General features: G+C 44.8%; 1 protein-coding gene across 2 annotated transcripts in view; it reads right to left on the bottom strand.

The window, feature by feature from the left end:
- ELMO2 (engulfment and cell motility 2) overlaps window positions 1-22,204 on the bottom strand; it is a 127,801-nt gene that overhangs the window by 26,648 nt on the left and 78,949 nt on the right. Inside the window, exons 7-16 of one of the 2 annotated variants that reach the window (XM_040330266.1) lie at window positions 20,640-20,739; window positions 19,000-19,151; window positions 16,879-16,957; window positions 16,683-16,718; window positions 16,449-16,499; window positions 13,653-13,775; window positions 9,821-9,955; window positions 6,406-6,510; window positions 3,366-3,474; window positions 1,430-1,566 (exon numbers count right to left, since the gene is read on the bottom strand). In XM_040330266.1, coding sequence (XP_040186200.1) covers window positions 1,430-1,566; window positions 3,366-3,474; window positions 6,406-6,510; window positions 9,821-9,955; window positions 13,653-13,775; window positions 16,449-16,499; window positions 16,683-16,718; window positions 16,879-16,957; window positions 19,000-19,151; window positions 20,640-20,739 — 1,027 coding nt within the window. The remainder of the gene's footprint in view (window positions 1-1,429; window positions 1,567-3,365; window positions 3,475-6,405; window positions 6,511-9,820; window positions 9,956-13,652; window positions 13,776-16,448; window positions 16,500-16,682; window positions 16,719-16,878; window positions 16,958-18,999; window positions 19,152-20,639; window positions 20,740-22,204) is intronic. The other variant, XM_040330267.1, reaches the window with a different exon arrangement.

Raw genomic sequence — 22,204 nt, 5'->3', positions numbered from 1 at the left:
GATAGAGTCCATCTAAAAACCCAATGTCCATGAAAGTCCAAATAATAATGATAATACTAATAATGGCTGTGGCAGTCACTTAGCGGCAGCACCTGAAGCAGAAGCAGACTTCTAGAGGATCAAAGAAAAAAGGAGGAAAAAAGGATGGATCTGATGAAACAGCTGACGCTGTGAAACGCGTAATCCTATTGGCCGGCCTGGACCTCCACGTCACTTCCAGTGCGACGACGGCGCGCTGCGCTCCACTGTGGAACGCACGCCGCTACTCCTCGTCTCCTGCTGGATCCCTTATCGTCTCGTGTCTACATCGCCAGCTTGCTGCTGTCCGGGACAGGGAAACCACACAGATGACACCACCACAGTGACCCCAGGTCCGCATCTCACTGCCTGCACCATACCATCTGCACCTTTATTCATCGCTCATGTATACCCTCCTTTTGTGAGTAGCCATTTATTGTGCTCATTTATTTTATTATTAAAACCACGGCTTTCTGCACTTAGATTGGCGCATCTTGTCCTTTTTTCTATGAATTTTGGTTGGACTGGTTCTTTAACTGGCTTTCTAAAGTCTAGCAGATTTAGCCTAAAGTGGTTGTACAGCCTTATGCCGCGTACACACGGTCGTTTTATGTGATGAAAAAAAATGACGTTTTTAAAAACGTCACTTTAATTGACCGTGTGTGGGGGAAAACGTTGTTTTATGTCTTCTAAAAAACGACCAAAAAAAATTGAAACATGCTTAAATTTTATGTGTCGTTTTTCAAAACGTCAACTTTTACTTCACAGAAATTGACCGTGTGTAGCAAAAACGTCGTTTAAAACAACGTTTTTTCATCCGCGCATGCCCAGAAGCTACTTATGAAGCGAGCTTCAATGGAAAAACGTGGTGGAACGTAACCTCGCTTTGCTAGAACATTGTGAGAAAAACGATGGTGTGTAGGCAACTTCGTCTTTGAAAATTGAAGTTTCAAAAACGTCGTTTTTTACTTCACAGAAAATGTTTTTTTTTTTCATCACATAAAGTGATGGTGTGTACGCGGCATTAAGGTTTTTTACCAAAAACCTTCTATGCTTCAGCTCCTATCCTGACCCCCCCCCCCCCCCCCATTACTTACCTGAGCCCGATCCGATACAGCGATGGGGGTGAGGCCAAGTCCTGCTGTCTGTCTATGGACGCAGCGACGGGACTTGGGAGTGGGCAAGGGAAATCGGCATTCCGTGGGGGCACCTGATGATGGGGAGGAGGCTGGAGCTCCGGTGGGGGACTCCAGAAAAAGAGGATCAGGGCTGCTCTGTGCAAAACGATTGCACAGAGCAGGAAAGTATAGGCATGTTTGTTATTTTTTTTTTGTTTTTTAAACAAAGGTTTACAAACACTTTAATAAATGGTTTAAATAAAAATGATCTTTCCCTTCATACAACCCAGTACCTTGTTAAAGTCTTCGGCGGTAGCTCTCATCTCCTTCCAGGTTTTGTTAACCAACTGAATGCAGATACAAAAGAATTCTTCAAATGCCCTCTCATGAGTAAAGAACATGGGGTGGTAATCGTTACGGCCTTCATTAGCTGCACAACAGAAAGGTACGTTTTTAAATACACTATCAGAAGAGTACTAATCCAGCATGGTAATAAATGGGAAATGTTACTAGGGAATGTCATTATACTTAGCATGGTAATAAATGGGAAATGTTACTAGTGACTGTCATTATACTTAGCATGGTAATAAATGGGAAATGTTACTAGTGAATATCATTATACTTAGCATGGTAATAATTAAGAAATTTTACTAGTGAACATAGGTGTGCACAGCCAATTGCATTAGGGTGTGCACCCCAAAGCTCAAACACATATGTGTGTGTGCGCATGTGTATATACTGTATACTGACAGTGTCAGTAGAACAATGGATGGTGTCAGTAGGGCAGTGGACAGTGTCGGTAGTTTTTATTATTTTATAATTTTTTACAATTTCTTTAAATGTTTTCTTTTACAATTTTTTTAAGAGCCCCGTTAGGGGGCTTGGTGAAATATCAGGGGTCTAAACAGGGTGAATATGCATCACATAGGGTGATTGGGGTGTGCCCAGGCACACCCTGCGCGCATGCCTATGCTAGTGAATGTCATTATACTTAGCATGGTAATAAATGGGAAATGTTACTAGTGAATGTCATTATACTTATTATGGGTAATAAATGAGAAATGTTACTAGTGAATGTCATTATACTTATCATGGTAATAAATGGGAAGTGTTACTAGTGAATGTCATACAGTACTTAGCATGGGTAATAAATGAGAAATGTTACTAGTGAATGTCATTATACCTAGCATGGTAATAAATGAGAAATGTTACTAGTGAATGTCATTATACTTAGCATGGGTAATAAATGGGAAGTGTTACTAGTGACTGTCATTATACTTAGCATTGTAATAAATGGGAAGTGTTACTAGTGACTGTCATTATACTTAGCATTGTAATAAATGGGAAGTGTTACTAGTGAATGTCATTATACCTAGCATGGTAATAAATGAGAAATGTTACTAGTGAATGTCATTATACTTAGCATGGGTAATAAATGGGAAGTGTTACTAGTGAATGTCATTATACTTAGCATGGGTAATAAATGAGAAATGTTACTAGTGAATGTCATTATACTTAGCATTGTAATAAATGGGAAGTGTTACTAGTGATTGTCATTATACTTAGCATTGTAATAAATGAGAAGTGTTACTAGTGATTGTCATTATACTTAGCATTGTAATAAATGAGAAATGTTACTAGTGAATGTCATTATACTTAGCATTGTAATAAATGGGAAGTGTTACTAGTGATTGTCATTATACTTAGCATTGTAATAAATGAGAAGTGTTACTAGTGATTGTCATTATACTTAGCATTGTAATAAATGAGAAGTGTTACTAGTGAATGTCATAATACTTAGCATGGGTAATAAATGGGAAATGTTACTAGGGAATGTCATTATACTTATCATGGTAATAAATGGGAAATGTTACTAGTGAATGTCATTATACTTACGCATGGTAATAAATGAGAAATGTTACTAGTAAATGTAATTATACTTAGCATTGAAATAAATGAGAAGTGTTACTAGTGACAGTCATTATACCTAGCATGGGTAATAAATGAGAAGCATTACTAGTGAATGTCATTATACTTAGCATGGGTAATAAATGAGAAGCATTACTAGTGAATGTCATTATACTTAGCATGGGTAATAAATGGGAAGTGTTACTAGTGATTGTCATTATACTTAGCATTGTAATAAATGGGAAGTGTTACTAGTGACTGTCATTATACTTAGCATTGTAATAAATGGGAAATGTTACTAGTGAATGTCATTATACTTACGCAATTCTCCAACCTGAAGTATCTCACATAACATCTTAGTCAGTTCAATGGCGCTGCGTCCAAATGGACATTCATGCTTATCTTCCCTACTGCTATTCTCCAACACAATCTGCAGAACACCAAAGTGCAACAAAAATAATGTTTTATGGCTCACACAACAGATAAGAGAAATTCACTCAAATTTAAAATGTAAAATACAAGTGAGCAGCAAACAAAAATTGTGGGAAAAATAGAATGTGTCAGAATTATGAATATTGTATAACATCCCAGGTATATCATCGGCTTAATATGCCCCATATTTCAGAAGTGTAGGCCCCATAGGAGACGGTGCATTGACTGGGTGGTGATGAGGAGGTCTACAATCCCGTCGTTTCTGACAGATGAATGGAAAGACGGGGGGAGGGTTAGCGGTATAATGAACTTGCTGGTTGTGAAATATGCAGCAGACTTTGGGGAATGTGGCCAAACATAATATTGTACATTGTAGGCAAGACAGATGGCATAGGAATATTATACGACATGGGAATTTGCAGAGCTCGTCACAATGTTGGGGGTGTGATATCTCACGAGAGATCGAGACAAGGGTTTAAAGCAAAATTAAACCCATAAACAAAAAAATGTAATACTACAGCTTACAATCCTTAGATGTGGTGGCAGCTTTACATTTCCCTTTACAGGCTTTTTTCCTTTATTGTCACCTGGCAGTAACACACGTCCTGTCCAAGAGTGACAACACTCACACTATACTGTGGGCTAGATTCAGGTAGGGGCGCGCATAGTTACGGCGGCTCAGCGTATCGCATTTACGCTACGTCGCCGTAAATTAGAGAGGCAAGTACTGTATTCACTGGGCTAGATTCACATAGATTAGCGGATCTTTAGATCCGCGTAATCTATGTGATTTACGATCCGCCGGTGCAATTTTGCGAGGCTAGTGCAGTATTCACAAAGCACTTACCTCGAAACTTGCACCGGCGGATCGTAACTCCCCCGGCGGAATTCAAATTCCGCGGCTAGGGGGAGTGTACAATTTAAATCAGGCGCGTTCCCGCGCCGATTTAACTGCGCATGCGCCGCCGGCGAAATTTCCCAGTGCGCATGCTCCAAATGACGTCGCTAGGACGTCATTGTTTTCGGCGGCAACGTAAATTGCGGCCATCCGTATTCCAGACCGACTTACGCAAACGACGTAAAAATTTGAAACTCGGCGCGGGAACGACGGCCATACTTAACATAGGAAATGCCGCAGTTACAATCTCCCGCCGGAAAAAGCCGAACGCAAACTACGTGAAAAAATCGGCGGTTCTCCTCGTTTGCATATCCGACGCGTAAAAAACCGAGGCGACACCTAGCGGCCGGCGGGAGATTGCAGCCTAAGATCCGACGGTGTAAGTCACTTACACCAGTCAGATCTAAGGGAGATCTATGCGTAACCGATTCTTATGAATCAGTCGCATAGATCCGACCGTCGGATCTCAGAGATACGACGGCGGATCAGGAGATCCGCCGTCGTATCTCTTGATGAATCTGGCCCACTGTATTTATTGTAAATGGGGCCGGCGTAAGCGCACGTAATTCAAATGTGGATGAGGGGGGCCTGTTTTATGTTAATTCTTGGTGACCCAACGTGATTGACGTTTTTTACGACGGGGCATGCGCCGTCCGTGTACATATCCCAGTGTGCATTGCTCCAAAGTACGCCGCAAGGACGTATTGGTTTCGACGTGAACGTAAATTACGTCCAGCCCTATTCGCGAACGACTTACGCAAACGACGTAAAAAATAAAAATTTCGACGCGGGAACGACGGCCATACTTTGCGTGCACCACCTAATAGCAGGAGTAACCTTACGCCGAAAAAGCCTAACGTAAACGACGTAAAAAAAATAGCGCCGGGCGTACGTAAATTTGTGAATCGGCGTATCTAGGTCATTTGCATATTCTACGCCGAAAACGTCGGAATTGCCACCTAGCGACCAGCGTAAATATGCACCCTAAGATACGACGGTGTAAGAGACTTACTCCAGTCGGATCTTAGGCTAATGTCGGCGTATCTTGCTTTCTGAATACAGAAAAAAGATACGCCGGCGCAGCTTTGAATTTACGCGGCGTATCTATAGATACGCCGGCGTATCTATAGATACGCCGGCGTAATTCATTGCTGAATCTAGCCCTGTGTCTATAGAAGAATAGTATTGTCACACTAGTCTGCCCTCTTGATTTGGACTACAAACATGACGTCCTCTCTTCATCTTCGTAACATGGGAGAGGTGAATTTGTAGCTCACAGAAGATGACAGGGAAGGCAGATAACCTTGAGATTTCAGTTCAGCGCACAGGAGGGTACAAGCACACTGCATATCTATTAGGATTCAGGTCTACCATGTGGTCTCATAGGAGCACATATGAGAAGCACCTATGAGACCTACCCATAGAAGCACCCATGAGATGCCCCTATGAGACCTACCCTTAGGAGCACCTATGAGACCTACCCATAGAAGCACCCATGAGAAGCACCTATGAGACCTACCCATAGGAGCACCTATGAGACCTACCCTTAGGAGCACCCATGAGAAGCCCCTATGAGACCTACCCATAGAAGCACCTATGAGATCTACCCATAGGAACACCTATGAGACCACATGGTAGACCTGAAGCAGCCCTCTGAAACACGTAGTCATAGCAACCACCAAGCGTCATTTATCAGCTGGCTTCTGAGGATCACGTGCACGTGTCCTTGTGTGGAGCCTCTCTTTCCAGGATCCTTGCTGAGAGCGGGCGATTCTTCTTGCCAAGCTGGATGTAAAGCGAACTGACAGCCTCTGTGTGATAGTCCATAGTGTGGACTATCAAGACAGAGACCGTCAGTTCGCTTTACATCCAGCTTGTATTTCTGGACTCAGGAGTGGTAAATACAGAAAAAGTTTACCGACACATTTAGGATTTGCAGGTTCATTTTGAAACAACCTCCCGAAAAAAATGTAAGGGAGAAAAGTTCCTCTACTGTGAAGACTTAACTGACATGGCTGTAAATAGACTCACCCGTACGTAGGTGTCCTGGTGGAACTTTGCCAGGTACAGCATATTGTCAAGAGCCAGCATACCCGGGGGTGTCTGAATGAAGTCCAGAGCTGGGTTCACATGATTCTGAAAGAGAAACATTTTATGTTATAGCTCCATAATCTTAGTTCTATCAACACTGCAGATCAGTGACCACATCTTTTCATTTGAACCTGGAGTTGAACCAAATCAGGGATGACCGGGTGTCTACCACTGATTCACTTGGCAAGAAGAACCAATCTATCTACTAAGAAGAAAAAAGGGGGTAAACCTAAACCCTTACCTGAACTGGTTGCTTGCACATTCGCTTATGGAGTTTATCCTCGATGACTGGCATCAGTAAAGTCTAAATAAAAGTATCCACATAATGATGGATTGTGGGGACATTGTATCTAGAATACATGGGTACTGATACATACAAGCTATGGGAGACAGACTATGCTTGCTTAAAATAGAACTTCAGTCCTTTTTTTTTATCTTTCCATCTATTATAAATCTTCTGCCCGTGTTGTTTTAACTTTGGATAGTAAAACATTTTTTTTTCTGCCAGTAAATACCTTATACAGCCCACTTCTTGTCTGGTCATTAGTCTAGGCTTATGACATCATGCACAGCTCTCTCTCGCTCTGGTGAGAGTTTGCCAGGAAGGGGGGGGGGGGGGGGGTTGAGTCATAAGAGGGCCAATGAGAGCTGCAGAGCTGGAGGTGTGTCTGTGTAAATCCAAGAAATGAACAGGCAGCAGCTTCCGCTGCCCACAGTTAAAATGGATGCAGCCAGACTCAGTGGAGGCAGTTTTTTGCACCATATTTGGCAAGTTCAGACTCACAGTATATGTAAAATAATATGCAGCACAATATAAATCAAATCAAATAATACAAAATAGGTGAAAACAAATGTAGTGTCAATCTACTCATTCACAAGGACCCCCTGTGACAAAGGCAGAAGTGACGAAACGCGTTAGGGAGTGATTTCACAACAACTGGATATTAAAGCCGAGAGTGCTGTCTGTGAGTGCGATCGAGGAGAGGTTTGAGACGCAGCACGTAGGCACTCGGCATGTAACAAACGCATATTATTTTTGATGTGAGAGCATTACCTTTTTCATTAAAGTCGTTACCCAAGAGGTTTTACACTATCGGAGGCTCTGTGTTGATTCTATCTCTATATGCAGAGAGAGCCATCATCTATTTTCAGTCTGGATAGAGCGGAGCTTTGTCACCTGCTTGAAGCAAGATTAAATTGCCTATGCGATTGAATTGTATACAATCTGGTGAGCCTCATTCTATAAGGGTGTGGGAACTGGAAGTTGATCACTTTGATGAAGGATTCTTGGTGATTATAAGTTTTTGTATGGAGATTCGCACCCGTTTTTCACAATGGTCTTTTGATTTATGATTTTTTTTTATTACAGACATTTTTTGAATATGAACTTTATTTTTTAAGTATTCCTATTGTTATGTTTATGTATATCACTTTCATTGTGCTACTGTGTATGAGTAGATTGACACTACATTTGTTTTCACCTGTTTTGCATTTTTTTTATTTTTAAGTAGCAGAACTTTTTTTTTTTTTATTAGCGCAGTGCGTGTTTGATTATTTCAAATAAAATAATACATGGAACAATCCTGCAGCTCAGAACTGATTACAATTCATGCCTATCCATTTCACAAGGGGCCATGGGATAAAACTGAATTATACTTTCTAATGTGCCTATTCTGTGAAGTCAAATTTATTTCCGATATTGAACCTACTATTTCTGCATACTATTATTCATACTGTTACCATGGCAATAGTCTAAGAATGATCAAATTTTATTTTATTTTATCATGGGCCCCTGGACTGCACACACCCATCTTCTTATTGCTTCACAGTTGTTCCAGTTGGACACCAGCAGCAAACAGAAATACATGATACTTCTGGGTATGGGAAGCATGTGACTCACCTGTCCACCTACCACATGACTGTGATGTAATGTCATGACTGAGGAACGTTCATCAGGCACCCAGCACTGTCCCATGGGACAGGCAGTGCCGTCTCAATAGCATCATGGGCCCCTGGGCAAAGTAATGCTACAATGGAGACGGCGCAGGTAAATAGACATCAAGTAGGTAGGAGGCAGACAAGCGGAGCTCCGCTTTGACTACATGAACATTCATTCTGTACAGCAAAGAAACACATGCACCCACTCCAGCTCCTGGAGCATCACTGGCGCTCCGGCCCTGCCCCATCCCATTTAAATTAGGCGGGCTTACGCCGGATCACAGACGTTACGCCGCCGTAACTTAGGGCGTAAGTTCTTTCTGCATACGGAACTTGCACCCTAAGGGCCAGATTCACATAGAACTGCGGCGGCGTGGCGTAACGTATCGTAAGTTTTCATCGCAAGTGCCTGATTCACAAAGCACTTGCGATGAAAACTACGCCGGCCTCCGGCGCAAGGCGGGCTAATTCAAATGGGCGTGTGCCATTTAAATTAGGCGCACTCCCGCGCCGGACCTACTGCGCATGCTCCGTTTCCTAACTCCCGCCGTGTTTTGCGCGCCGTGACGTCATTTTTTTCGAACGGCGACGCACGTAGCGTACTTCCGTATTCCCGGACGTGTTACGCAAACGACGTTAAATTTTAAATTTCGACGCGGGAACGACGGCCATACTTTAGACAGCAATACGATTGCTGACTAAAGTTAGGGCAGGTCAAATAACGACTAAAATTGCGACGGAAAACTTGACGACGTAGCGAATGCGAAAATCCGTCGGGGATCCGCGGTAACTGCTAATTTGCATACCCGACGCTGGTTTACGACGCAAACTCCCCCCAGCGGCGGCCGCGGTACTGCATCCTAAGATCTGACAGTGTAAAACAATTACACCTGTCGGATCTTATGGATATCTATGCGTAACTGATTCTATGAATTAGTCGCATAGATAGAAACAGAGATACGACGGCGTATCAGGAGAAACGCCGTTGTATCTCTTTGGTGAATCTGTCCCTAAGTTACGGCGGCGTACCGTATCTGAGATACGTTACGTCGCGCCGAAAGATACTCCAATGTGTCTGAATCCGGCCCCATGTTTATACTGTTCAAATATTCACTGTTATGTTTTAAATAGAAGATCTGTAACTTCTCAGGTTGCCAGTAAAAAAAAAGTGCTCCGCCAGTAAATTTCCAATGTTTTGTCAGTAAAAAATGCTGCGGGAGGTTGGCAACCCTGCGGTCAAAGCATATGAGATTTTTGGGATTGAGTTTACATCTACATTAAATGACAAGAAAACCTGGACACTATTACCCAAATCTTAATATATACACAGGGCTACAATTGTACCTGCCTACATCAAGCCATCTATAAGTAAAGAATGTAAGGGAAAGCTTTGTGCAAACATAGGCAGCAAACTCACAGTGAAGCCCAGCATCTTGTAGTCCTTGCTGTACATGGCCTTGCGCTTTTCTGTCCCAGTGCCTGACACTCCGCTCCCATCGGTCTCTGCATCAAATGCAATTCTTCTTAATTCAAATATGATGTCTCTCTGGGCCTGAAAATGAAGAAAAAGCAATGGTTATATAAGAGACTAGGGTTGTCCCGATACCACTTTTTTAGGACTGAGTACAAGTACCGTTACTTTTTTTTATGTACTCGCCGATACCGAATACCGATACTTTTTTTAAATGTGTCCCCAAATGCAGCCATGTCCCCCGTATAGCAGCCATGTCCCCCGTATAGCAGCCATGTCCCCCGTATAGCAGCCATGTCCCCCGTATAGCAGCCATGTCCCCAGTACAGCAGCCATGTCCCCCGTACAGCAGCCATTAGGGTTGTCCCGATACCACTTTTTTAGGACCGAGTACAAGTACCGATACTTTTTTTCAAGTAGTCGCCGATACCGAATACCGATACTTTTTTTAAATGTGTCCCCAAATGCAGCCATGTCCCCCACATATGCAGCCATGTCCCCCTAGCCATGTCCCTCACATATGCAGCCATGTCCCTCTAGCCATGTCCCCCACATATGCAGCCATGTCCCTCTAGCCATGTCCCTCACATATGCAGCCATGTCCCTCTAGCCATGTCCCTCACATATGCAGCCATGTCCCTCTAGACATGTCCCTCACGTATGCAGCCATGTCCCTCTAGCCATGTCCCTCACATATGCAGCCATGTCCCTCTAGCCATGTCCCTCACATATGCAGCAATGTCCCTCTAGCCATGTCCCTCTAGCCATGTCCCTCACATATGCAGCCATGTCCCTCACATATGCAGCCATGTCCCTCTAGCCATGTCCCTCTAGCCATGTCCCTCCAGCCATGTCCCCCATACCTTTGCCGCCGAAAGCCGCCGCATGGAGAAAATCACAGCATTCATTTGAATAGCTGTTTTGCCCGCGCTTTTAGACACTCCCCCTTGCTCGGGATTGGACAGATCACGATCACCCATCCAATCCCGGGCAAGGGGGAGTGTCTATACGCGCGGGAACACTATAGCTATTCAAATGAAAGCTGTGATGTTCCCGCGCAGCGTTTAACCCATGCGACGGCTTTCGATGCAGCGGCGCGATGCGGCCACAGCGGCAGGGGGGGGGGGGGGGGGAGTATTCTATTTAGGTATCGGGGGTATATGCGCGAGTACGAGTACTCCCGCAAATACTCGGTATCGGTCCCGATACCGATACTGGTATCGGTATCTGGACAACCCTAGCAGCCATGTCCCCCGTACAGCAGCCATGTCCCCAGTACAGCAGCCATGTCCCCAGTACAGCAGCCATGTCCCCAGTACAGCAGCCATGTCCCCCGTACAGCAGCCATGTCCCCCGTACAGCAGCCATGTCCCCCGTACAGCAGCCATGTCCCCAGTACAGCAGCCATGTCCCCAGTACAGCAGCCATGTCCCCCGTACAGCAGCCATGTCCCCCGTACAGCAGCCATGTCCCCCGTACACTAGCCATGTCCCCCGTACAGCAGCCATGTCCCCTGTACAGCAGCCTTGCCCCCCGTACAGCAGCCATTGCCCCCCGTACAGCAGCCATTGCCCCCCGTACAGCAGCCATTTCCCCCCGTACAGCAGCCATTGTGTCCCCCGTACAGCAGCCATTGTCCCCCATACAGCAGCCATTGTCCCCCGTACAGCAGCCATTGTCCCCCGTACAGCAGCCATTGTCCCCCGTACCTACTGTTATCACCGTGGCGGGGAACATTACAGACAGCGTTCGTTTGAACAGCTGTTTTCCCCGCTGCACATAGACACTCCCCCTTGGACGGATCTGTCCAATCGCGAGCAAGGGGGAGTGTCTATGTGACTGCCGGGGGGGGGGGAAGTATTCTATTTTAGTATCGGGGGTTTCGGTATCGGTCCCGATACCGATACTGGTATCGGTATCGGGACAACCCTATAAGAGACACTTTCTGTCAGTAACCCATAACAACAGGCTCTTCACCCTCCACGACTGCACACACCCATCTTCTTATTACTTCACAGTTGTTCCAGTTGGACACCAGCAGCAAACAGAAATATGTGTTCCTAAAGACGAACCTAGATTTTAATATAATGGGGGCATTTACAATGACCACTGGCACTCCAACCACCCACCTGGTGCTGCTCCTTGATAATGCTAATGCACATGGGGCGATTAGGGGGTGCCTAGGCACACCCTGTGCACATGCCTATGGTATGAATAATTTTTCAAGGCACTGTACTTTAAAGCTGAACTCCAGGCAGATATAAAGGACACAAATTAATTCTACTCTGCAGTAAAGGAGTAAAGGGTTAATACCTGTTCGTGTTTTTTGTTCACTTCTACCAATAAAAAAAAATGTCTGTATAGGAAAATAAACTGCAGTTTTGACCAAAGTAAATAATATCTTTGCTATAGGTGAAGGTTATTTACCTTCCGAGGCCTGTGTAAAAAAACTCCCAGAGATGGCATTATCCAATCCTACCTTGTTGCTAGGATTGCTCCCAGCCCATTGAAGACACTCCGAGATGATTCAAACTCTCTCACAGGTGCTCTCTCTCCCCTGTCACAGCAGCTCTGAGCTCAGATATGCTGTAACAGAGGCGACAGTGGACCACACAGTTTGAAAACTCGCCTCTGTGATGGTGAGCAGTAACAACAGGGAGTATCTTGGCAACGTCCTAGCAACAAAACTGGACGGGGTGATGCCATCTCTTAAAGTTTATTTTTTGGCCAGGCTTTAGGAGGTACATAAATAGCGTAAACCTAACGCAGTGATGGCAAACCTTGGCACCCCAGATGTTTTGGAACTACATTTCCCATGATGCTCATGCACTCTGCAGTGTAGTGGAGCATCATGGGAAATGTAGTTCCAAAACATCTGGGTGCTAAGGTTCACCATCACTGACCTAGCGCAAGAGCATTATTTACCGTATTTATCGGCGTATATCGCGCACTTTTTTGCCCTGCAATTCAGGGCAAAATCGTGGGTGCACGATATACGCCGATACCCGCGCCGGGTTTGAACTACTGCGCCGGCATATACCGAGCACAGTACACGCGTGTAAAGTCGGGCAGGCTCGGGTTCTCTCGCAGTCACGTCCTGGACGTACAGGATGTGACCGCGATAGGAGCCGAGCCTGCCCGACTATACACGAGTGTACTGCGCTCGGTATATGCCGGCGCAGTAGTTCAAACTCAGCACGGGCAGCGGGGATCGAGCGAGGAGGACACCGCAGAAGGACGCCGGACCCGACGAGGAGGACACCACCGAAGCCGCAGACGGACCAGATGAGGCCGCCGCGCAAGACACCAAAACTGTAAGTACTAAAATCTTTTTTTTACAGGAATGCGGGTCCACTTTAGGGGTGCGCGCTATACGCCGGAGCGCACAATACCCCGATAAATACGGTAACTTTGCAGGTTGCTTTTATCTACAGGCTCCCCTTCACTACATATGCAATTTTTTCATAAAGGTGAACTAACCCTTTGAATCTGGACATACACAGATTTTTCCATCCACACTAAACAGCGGGGATGGACAAATCTCACCTGCGGCTGGCGCCAGCTGTCAGAATACCTGAACAGTGCCTGGATGGGATTGGATGCAGGCGTTGTTCAGCCAACAATTTTCCACCCAACTCCAGAGAGATCCCACGCTGAGCAGGAGGATATGCTTTGAGGGATTTCGCTATGTCTAAAATGGGTCTTAAATCAGACATTTCCAAATCGACTTCCTTTTCTCGGTCACATTTAGAGATGAATAAATGGATTTGTGTGTCACCTGGTCATTGGGGTCCATTTTGGTCATCATCCGCTCCTCTAAGAGGTTAAAGGTTAGTACTTGGAGAACATAGAGCTGATGGGCCATCTCTGTTTTAATGGGCCGATTTCCTCGTATAATATGCTGTGGAAACAGGACAGAGGCATTATGAAACAGCCTATATTTTAAAGTGGACCTGTCATTTATATTCAAGACCTATTACAGTGCACCTTATATGCTGCAGATACATGGAGGTGTCACTAAATTCACAAGTGTTTAGAGTTGTAAAGGTACAATTTTTTCCTAAATAGCTTCCTTTACCTTAGCGCAGTCCTCCTCCACTTACCTCATCCTTCCATTTTGCTTTTAAATGTCCTTATTTCTTCTGAGAAATCCTCACTTCCTGTTCTTCTGTCTGTAACTCCACACAGTAATGCAAGGCGTTCTCCCTGGTGTGGAGTGTCGTGCTCGCCCCCTCCCTTGGACTACGGGAGAGTCAGGACGCCCACTAACACACAGCTCCTTTCTCTATCTGCAACGGAGAGAGTGTCCTGACTCTCTTGTAGTCCAAGGGAGGGAGCGAGCACGACACTCCACACCAGGGAGAAAGCCTTGCATTACTGCGTGGAGTTACAGACAGAAGAACAGGAAGTGAGGATTTCTCAGAAGAAATAAAGGACATCTTGAAATTCTCTTTTAATAAACCACAGGTTCATTTTAAGAAACCTACAGGCTTTACTGAATGTTACAAATCAGACCATTTACAGTTGGATTGAGAATTAAGAACATTTCTTGATGCCTGAACATTCTCAAAGGAAGAAGCAATTGGCCTTGATGAATTTCCATGGTCAATCACAATTTTTCCCAGGGACAGAACAACATCTTAAAAGTGACACTAAGAGCCGGTTCACACTGGGGTGACTCGTCAGGCGGCGCCTGACAAGTCGCGTCCCATTCTATTCAATAGAACCGTTCAAATAGGAGCGACGCAAGTCGCTCGGACTTAGAAAAAGGTTCTTGTACGACTTCGGGGGCGACTTGCATTGACTTCTATACAGAAGTCATTTTGCAAGTCGCCTCTGAAGTTGTCTTCAGGACGTCTCGCTGAGTCGCCCCCTGAAGTCGTGCCGCCTCAGTGTAAACCGGCTCTTAAGGTTTGCGTTTTATTTTTAAATAACAAACATGTCATATTTGCCTCCACTGTGCAGTTCGTTTTGCACACAGTGGCCCCAATCCACCTGTTCTGAGGCTCTCGTGGCTCCTTCCCACATAAGATAACTCCCTCTGGGAACCTCTCTCCCGAGGTGGTTACCTTGTGGGTGCGCTCCTGAGTCATACCCTCAGCCCTGCCCTACGGCGCCTGCGTCATTGGATTTGATTGACAGCAGCGGGAGCCAATGGCTGCGTTGCTATCAATCTATCCAATCAAAGCCAGGACTGAACAAAAGGACAGCGGGATCGCGCCCACGGAAATTTGTGGCTCAGGTAAGTAAAACGGGGGGACTGGGGGGCCGGACACTGCAAGGTGTTTTTTCACTTTACTGCGTAGGATGCAGTAAGGTGAAAAAACAAGACGGTTTACAACCCCTTTAAGTTCTGCCCCTCCCCTATCTAAAGGCACAAACAATATTTGATAATAATGACTTTTTGACAATCTATCGTGCATTTACAGCCAGCCAGCCAGCATCTAGTGTCTGTAGACATCTTTACCCTTTAACCACTTAAGCCCCGGACCAATATGCTGCTAAATGCCCAGAGGCGTTTTTACAATTCGGCACTGCGTCGCTTTAACAGACAATTGCGCGGTCGTGCGACGTGACTCCCAAACAAAATCTGCGTCCTTTTCTTCCCACAAATAGAGCTTTCTTTTGATGGTATTTGATTGCCTCTGCGATTTTTATTTTTTGCGCTATAAATAAAAATAGAGCGACATTTTTGAAAAAAAAATGATATTTTTTACTTTTTGTTATAAGAAAAATTGAATAAACTAAATTTTAGTCAAACATTTAGGCCAAAATTTATTCAGCCACATGTCTTTAGTAAAAAAAAAAAAATCGCAATAAAAAAAAAAATTAGCTACCTAGCGGCAAAAGTGACACTAATACAGCGATCAGAAAAATGATCGCTTAGTGATACTGGCAATAGGGGGTGAAAGGGTTAACTAGGGCGGTGATCAAGTGGTTAAAACTTTATTAGGGGGGGGTACGGGGCTACCCTGAACCTAACACTAACTGCCTGTCACACTGACACTAAATGCAGTGATCAGTACATAGATGATCACTGCATTCAGTGACACTGTGACAGGGGGGTGGGGGGTGATCTGAAGGTGTTAATGTGCCTATGTGTACAAGTGTCAGTGTAGTGTTAGGTGCGACTTACTGTGTGAGTCTTCTCTCCTCTCGGCGGTTTGAAAATACCGCCGAGAGGAGAGCTGCATCACTTCCTTTGCCAGTGTTTACATTACACAGGCAGAGGAAGTGACACGGCGGGACACAACGGGATTGGCCGAGAGCGATCACGAGGGGGCGGACAGAAACGAACAGCCGCCCCCTCAAGATGGATCGTTCCGCGAGGTAAGCCGCCCGCAGCGGAGGGGGTCCCGATCGGACCCCCGACCCACTAGAAGACAGGGACGTATATATACGCCCATCTGCCTGTATGTGCCATTCTGTGGATGTAAATAGGCGTGCGGCGGGCGTTAAGTGGTTAACAATGACAACAGCAGCCCATTTACTGACACAGAGCATACCTAAGGAATTTGCTGACGCTGCAGAAATTGTCCAGCCAAACATAAGTCGTTACTCGTCTTTTACTTACATTGAGTATGATGGATCGGAGGTGCTTCTGTACAAATATGTTTGCCATCTCCTGTATGAGAAAGAGTACAATTATCTTTGAGTCACATGCAGCAAAAAAAGGATAACGCAAGAAGAGGAGGAAAGCTAGGAATAACTGAGGAAGAGAATCACTACATAAAAGGAGGAGAAGTCCAAGTGTGAGAAACAGGAGGACAACAAAAACTCCCAAACTAGGCCCTCCCATGGTACTCACACTAACGGGAAGATCCAAGATATTCGGAGGCTTCTCCTGAGTGCACAATGCACACAAACAGAAGCAAAGATGGGAGTTAATAGCAGACAGAAACCAGCAGGACTCAAGGGGTTAGTCAAACAAGAACAAATATGCAAGGACACAACGTTACACACCGCGGCCTAATGTAAAGGGAGTTGGACGTGGAGGTACACACCTGGCGCTTGTCCTCGGGAGCTTTCAGAAACAGTGCATTGATGAGAGCAATGGCGTAAGTCTGGATCTCCTGATTACAACTGAAAGACAAAAAGGAGGAGATTGCAGAATGTTTAGTTAGGAAAAAGCATGTGAAGATTTCTTTCATTTCCAAGCTGCAAAAGAAAGCTTAAATTCTATTGGTTGCTATGGCGATCACTTTCAGTTGCCACCTGTGGAAAACCTGAAAATTTGGAATCTAAACAGAATGGACATAGCCTATCTGCTGATAGGCTCATTAGGCTTTCCGAGAGCTAAATCCTTTAGCAATATTTTTGCTAGAACATTATTTAGAACCCCCAAACATGTATATTTTTTTTAGCAGAGACCCCAGGGAATAAAATGGCAGTCGTTGCAGTTTTTTTCATGTCACCCAGTATATAAAATGGCAGTCGTTACAGTTTTTTTTTATTAGCACACAGTGTTTGCTCAGCAATTTTTCAAACATGATTTTATTGGGGGAAAAAACACTTTCATTAACCACTTAAGACCCGGACCAAAATGCAGCTAAAAGAACCTTGCCCCTTTTTGCGATTCGGCACTGCGTGGCTTTAACTGACAATTGCGCGGTCGTTCGAAGTGGCTCCCAAACAAAACTGGCGTCCTTTTTTTCCCACAAATAGAGCTTTCTTTTGGTGGTATTTGATCACCTCTGCGATTTTTATTTTTTGCGCTATAAACAAAAATAGAGCGACAATTTTGAAAAAAATTCAATATTTTTTACTTGTTGCTATAATAAATATCCCCCAAAAATATATAAAAAAACGATTTTTTTCCTCAGTTTAGGCCGATACGTATTCTTCTACCTATTTTTGGTAAAAAAAAGCGCAATAAGCGTTTATCGATTGGTTTGCACAACATTTATAGCGTTTACAAAATAGGGGATAGTTTTATTGCATTTTTAATAATTTCTTTTTTTTTTACTACTAATGGCGGCGATCAGCGATTTTTTTTCGTGACTGCGACATTATGGCGGACACTTCGGCCAATTTTGACACATTTTTGGGACCATTGTCATTTTCACAGCAAAAAATGCATTTAAAATGCATTGTTTACTGTGAAGATGACAATTGCAGTTTGGGAGTTAACTACTAGGGGGCGCTGATGGGGTTATGTGTGACCTCATCTGTGTTTCTAACTGTATGGGGGTGTGGCTGTAGGTGTGACGTCATCAATTGTGATTCCCTATATAAGGGAACACACGATCAATGACGGCGCCACAGTGAAGAACGGGGAAGCTGTGTTTACACACAGCTCTCCCCGTTCTTCAGCTCCGGGGACCGTACGCCAGCGGCGATCGAGTCCGCGAGTCCCGGAGCTTTGGACCGGGTCGCGGGTGCGCGCGCCCGTGACCCACGGCTGGCCATTATACAATCATGTAAAGGTACCTGATTGTGCCCAGCCGTGCCATTCTGCCGACGTATATCGGCGTTAGGCGGTCCTTAAGTGGTAAATAAAAAAATAAATAAAAAATATGTACCCCATTTTTTGGTATATTGTTAAGATGATGTTACGCTGAGTAAATAGATACTCAACATGTCACGCTTTAAAATTGCACACACTCGTGGAATAGCACCAAACTTCGGTACTTAAAACTCTCTATTGGCTTCGCTTTAAATTTTTTTAGAGGTTAACAGTTTAGAGTTACACAGGAGGTCTAGTGCTAGAAATATTGCTCCCACTCTAATGCCGCGTACATACGATCGGTCAATCCGATGAGAACGGTCTGATGGACCGTTTTCATCAGACCAAACCGATCGTGTGTGGGCCCCATCGGTTAAAAAATTTGAAACTTGTTTTAAAATTAACCGATGGATGCCTAACCGATAGAAAAAAAACGATCGTTAGTAGGCACGTCCATCAGTTAAAAATCCACGCATGATCAGAATCAAGTCGACGCTCAGAATCAAGTTACACACACAGATCCACACTCCTGCCGTGATTACCGGCAATCGCGGGTGACCGGCGGCAATTGCGGCCGCCGGGCATGTGCGCCGGGTCACGAGCGGGTCCACCCGGATCAAGGGAGGGTTCCTGCCGGCGTCATTTTACAATGTTAAACAGGTGAAGAGTGGAGACTTACACTTGCAGGTGACAAATGAGCTGACCCACTGTGATTTCCTCAGCTATTTTATGGTACAGAGCCTGGCTGTTTAGCACCATACTTTCTAGGATTGCCAACGACCTCTGGAGAATGGAGACATCCACCGATGGCTGAGACACGTATCCAGCAATCTAAAGAAAACAAAAAGGTCAGAATAGTTAGTGGACTCACCTGGAATTCTATATAGTCAGATAATTAGGTCTGTTAATTTCTAGCTTACGAGGTCTCTTGACAATTTACAAAGGTCCTGTTGCAGGCAGTCCCTGGATTACGAACAAGACAGGTTCTGTAGGTTTGTTACTAAACCCACACCAGTAAAATCAGTCTGTATATGCAGTAAAGCATGCTTTTTATACTCACTGTAGAACCTAAGGGGTTAATCCTCTGCATTGTGTAAAAAGGCAGTTTGATCCTGTATGCACAGATCCTCCTCCTCTTACATTGCCTCCATAACATGTCCGGATAAGACAGAGTTAGTAGAGTCACTCTGCACATGCTCAGTTTGGTGTGTATTGCTTTTTATTTTCTTAGGAGAGTGCATGTGATCAGCACAGGGCCAATCAGCGCTGTCCAGAAAGAAGGTCAGGGGTCCTGCTTCCTCATAGGACAACTCAGTGCAGTATGAAAACTCCTCCTACAAGCTTTAACCAGACACTGATAGAAATCACAAGACTGCTATACTTGTAATTCAGGGACAGCCTTTATTGGGATGTCATATCAATGTCATTATACTACTTCAGTGTACAGTGTCTTGTGCTTTATACAACAAGCAAAAAAAAAGTATATGGTCTGTATATATATAACTTTATAAAGGATTGGACAGCCTTATTATCTAATCAGAGGGTGTTTGACAGGCAGTGAAATTGCATTATGTTACTTCCACGCCACCTATTTAAAACCCTAAAAACCTGCACCGCGGCACTGCACACGACTGCAGCATGGCCACATTCAGTTCACTGGGGGTACATTTTACAAGCAGGATTCAAGCTTCTGCAGTACCACATTTGGCCACAGGTGTGGGGGTGCCGGTGACATTCGGAGCCGCTCTAATGCCTCTCCGAGTGTTTTCGAGTACATCTGAGCATCTCCAAGCAGTTTCCGAGTGTTTCTGGTGCCCCCCACCTCTGGCCACACGCAGTACTGCATACCATAGAAGTCACCATGGAACAAATTATCTGAGTTTCTATTGACTTCTATGGGGAAACTCGCTTTTATATAGTGCTTTGGATTACAAGCATTCTTCTGGAACAAATTATGCTCATAATCCAAGGTTCCACTGTACTAGTAATGTGAAAGGAAGAGTCTGATTGTTATGGAACAGGCAACACAACACATTCACGCTTCCGACACTTTTAGGGGCCTGTGGTAACAGGCTTTGGCTTGTGTTGATGGTATCAGTTTGAAATCTGAGCCACTTTTGAGATCATTCAGAATTCATCGATAGGTACAGTTGACTTGCTGTTGACCACTTTCTGGGTTGTATTTAATCTGTTTCAAGTGCGTTTTGCATTCCCATAGACGTGTATGGGAAGACGAAACGCACCGAACAAAAGCCCATCAACTAAGGCCGCAATACACATTGCCCACCATATTCAATGAAGAGATTGTGCACCACTGACCTGCTTTATGAAGGTGAGTGACACCATGTCCCAGGAGACAATTCCATGGTCCATTAGCTCCAGGAAGGCGGTCAGTGTGAAAGCCAGCATTTCACTGTAACTGCAAGGAAAGGAGAAACTCTCTAATCACTGTTCTACCATATCAGTAAAACAAACACAAAAGACATTCAATACCATCCCCCTCTCCGACGGTGTCTTGCAGTAATTTACAGGAGCTTGATAGAAGGACATATTAAATTATGTATACTAGTTCGATATAAAAAAATATATATAATTTTTTCAACAAAAATAAATCTGGATATACCGTACTTTTTTCCCCTTAAAATCAGGGGAAAATCGTGGGTGCGCGATATACGCCGATACTGCTGTTCCCGGGCGCCGCCAAAATAGACCGAGCCGAGTGTACTGCGCACTCGGCTCCGCCCGCAGCCATGCGAGAGGAGCCGAGCGCCGCAGCCTAGAGCCGAGCCGAGTGTACTGCGCACTTGGCTAGGCTCAGCCACGCGAGAAGAGCCGAGACAAGCCAAGAGGAGTTGAACACACAGGAAATCCGGCTCCTCTCGGCTTGCCGCCTAATTCAAAAATGAACACCGCTGCAACCCCGGGCAAGGTGCGGATGGACTGGACGAACCCCCGGGCAAGGTGCGGATGGACTGGACGGACCCCGCGAAGAAGCCGCAGACGGACACCTGGACGGGTCCGCGGGTCCCGTAGCTTCGGACCCGCGACCCACGGCTGGGTACATGTACGTAGATCTGCCCAGCCGTGCCATTCTGCTGACGTACATATGCAGGAGGCGGTCCTTAAGTGTTTAAACTACCTTTCTAAGTATGGGGTGCTCGTTATACCCCGATAAATACGGTAATTGCGTTTTTAGATTGGTCTGGAGTCTCCGTCCACTGAGCTTGGCTGCATCCATTTTAACTGTGGACAGCTAAACCTGCTGTCTGTTCACTTCCTGGATTTATACAGAGGCACACCTCCAGCCCTGCAGCTCTCATTGGCCCTCTTATGACTGACCCCCCCTGCTCCTCCTCCTGGCAAACTCACAAGAATGAGAGAGAGCTGTGCATGATGTCATAAGCCTAGGCTACTGACCAGACAAGAAACAGGAAGTGGGCTGTATAAGGTATTTACTGGCAGAATTTTTTTTTATTATTATCCAAAGTTAAAACAACAAGGGCAGAAGATTTAATAGATGGAAAGATGAAGAAATTACTGAAGTTCCACTTTAACTGGCTGCCCTCGTTGTGATTAGGCCATTATGATAATTGTTTGCCCTGATGCTGGCTAATGGTGGATGTCGCCCCTGATCTTGCTCCTAGAGTGATATGTTAGTCTGCACGACTGTTTATTGTTGTTAATGACTTTAAATAAAAATTGGTTAGTGGCTGTAAAACTAATATGTCTTTTTTCAAGCTAGGTCCCTCTCTCATGAAAAGGCCCTGATGAAGCACCTATGCGAAACGCGTCAATCCCTTTTCTTTGATGGCTATGTTATGAAAATGTATGTAGAAGTATCTACATTATACATTGGTATTATGAGCGTTGTGACCTTATACTAG

Source organism: Rana temporaria, chromosome 12, assembly GCF_905171775.1.
Source record: "Rana temporaria chromosome 12, aRanTem1.1, whole genome shotgun sequence".
In the NCBI taxonomy this organism is placed as follows: domain Eukaryota; kingdom Metazoa; phylum Chordata; class Amphibia; order Anura; family Ranidae; genus Rana; species Rana temporaria.
Note: the sequence above shows the minus strand (reverse complement) of the source record. Positions and strands in the feature narration are given on the sequence as shown.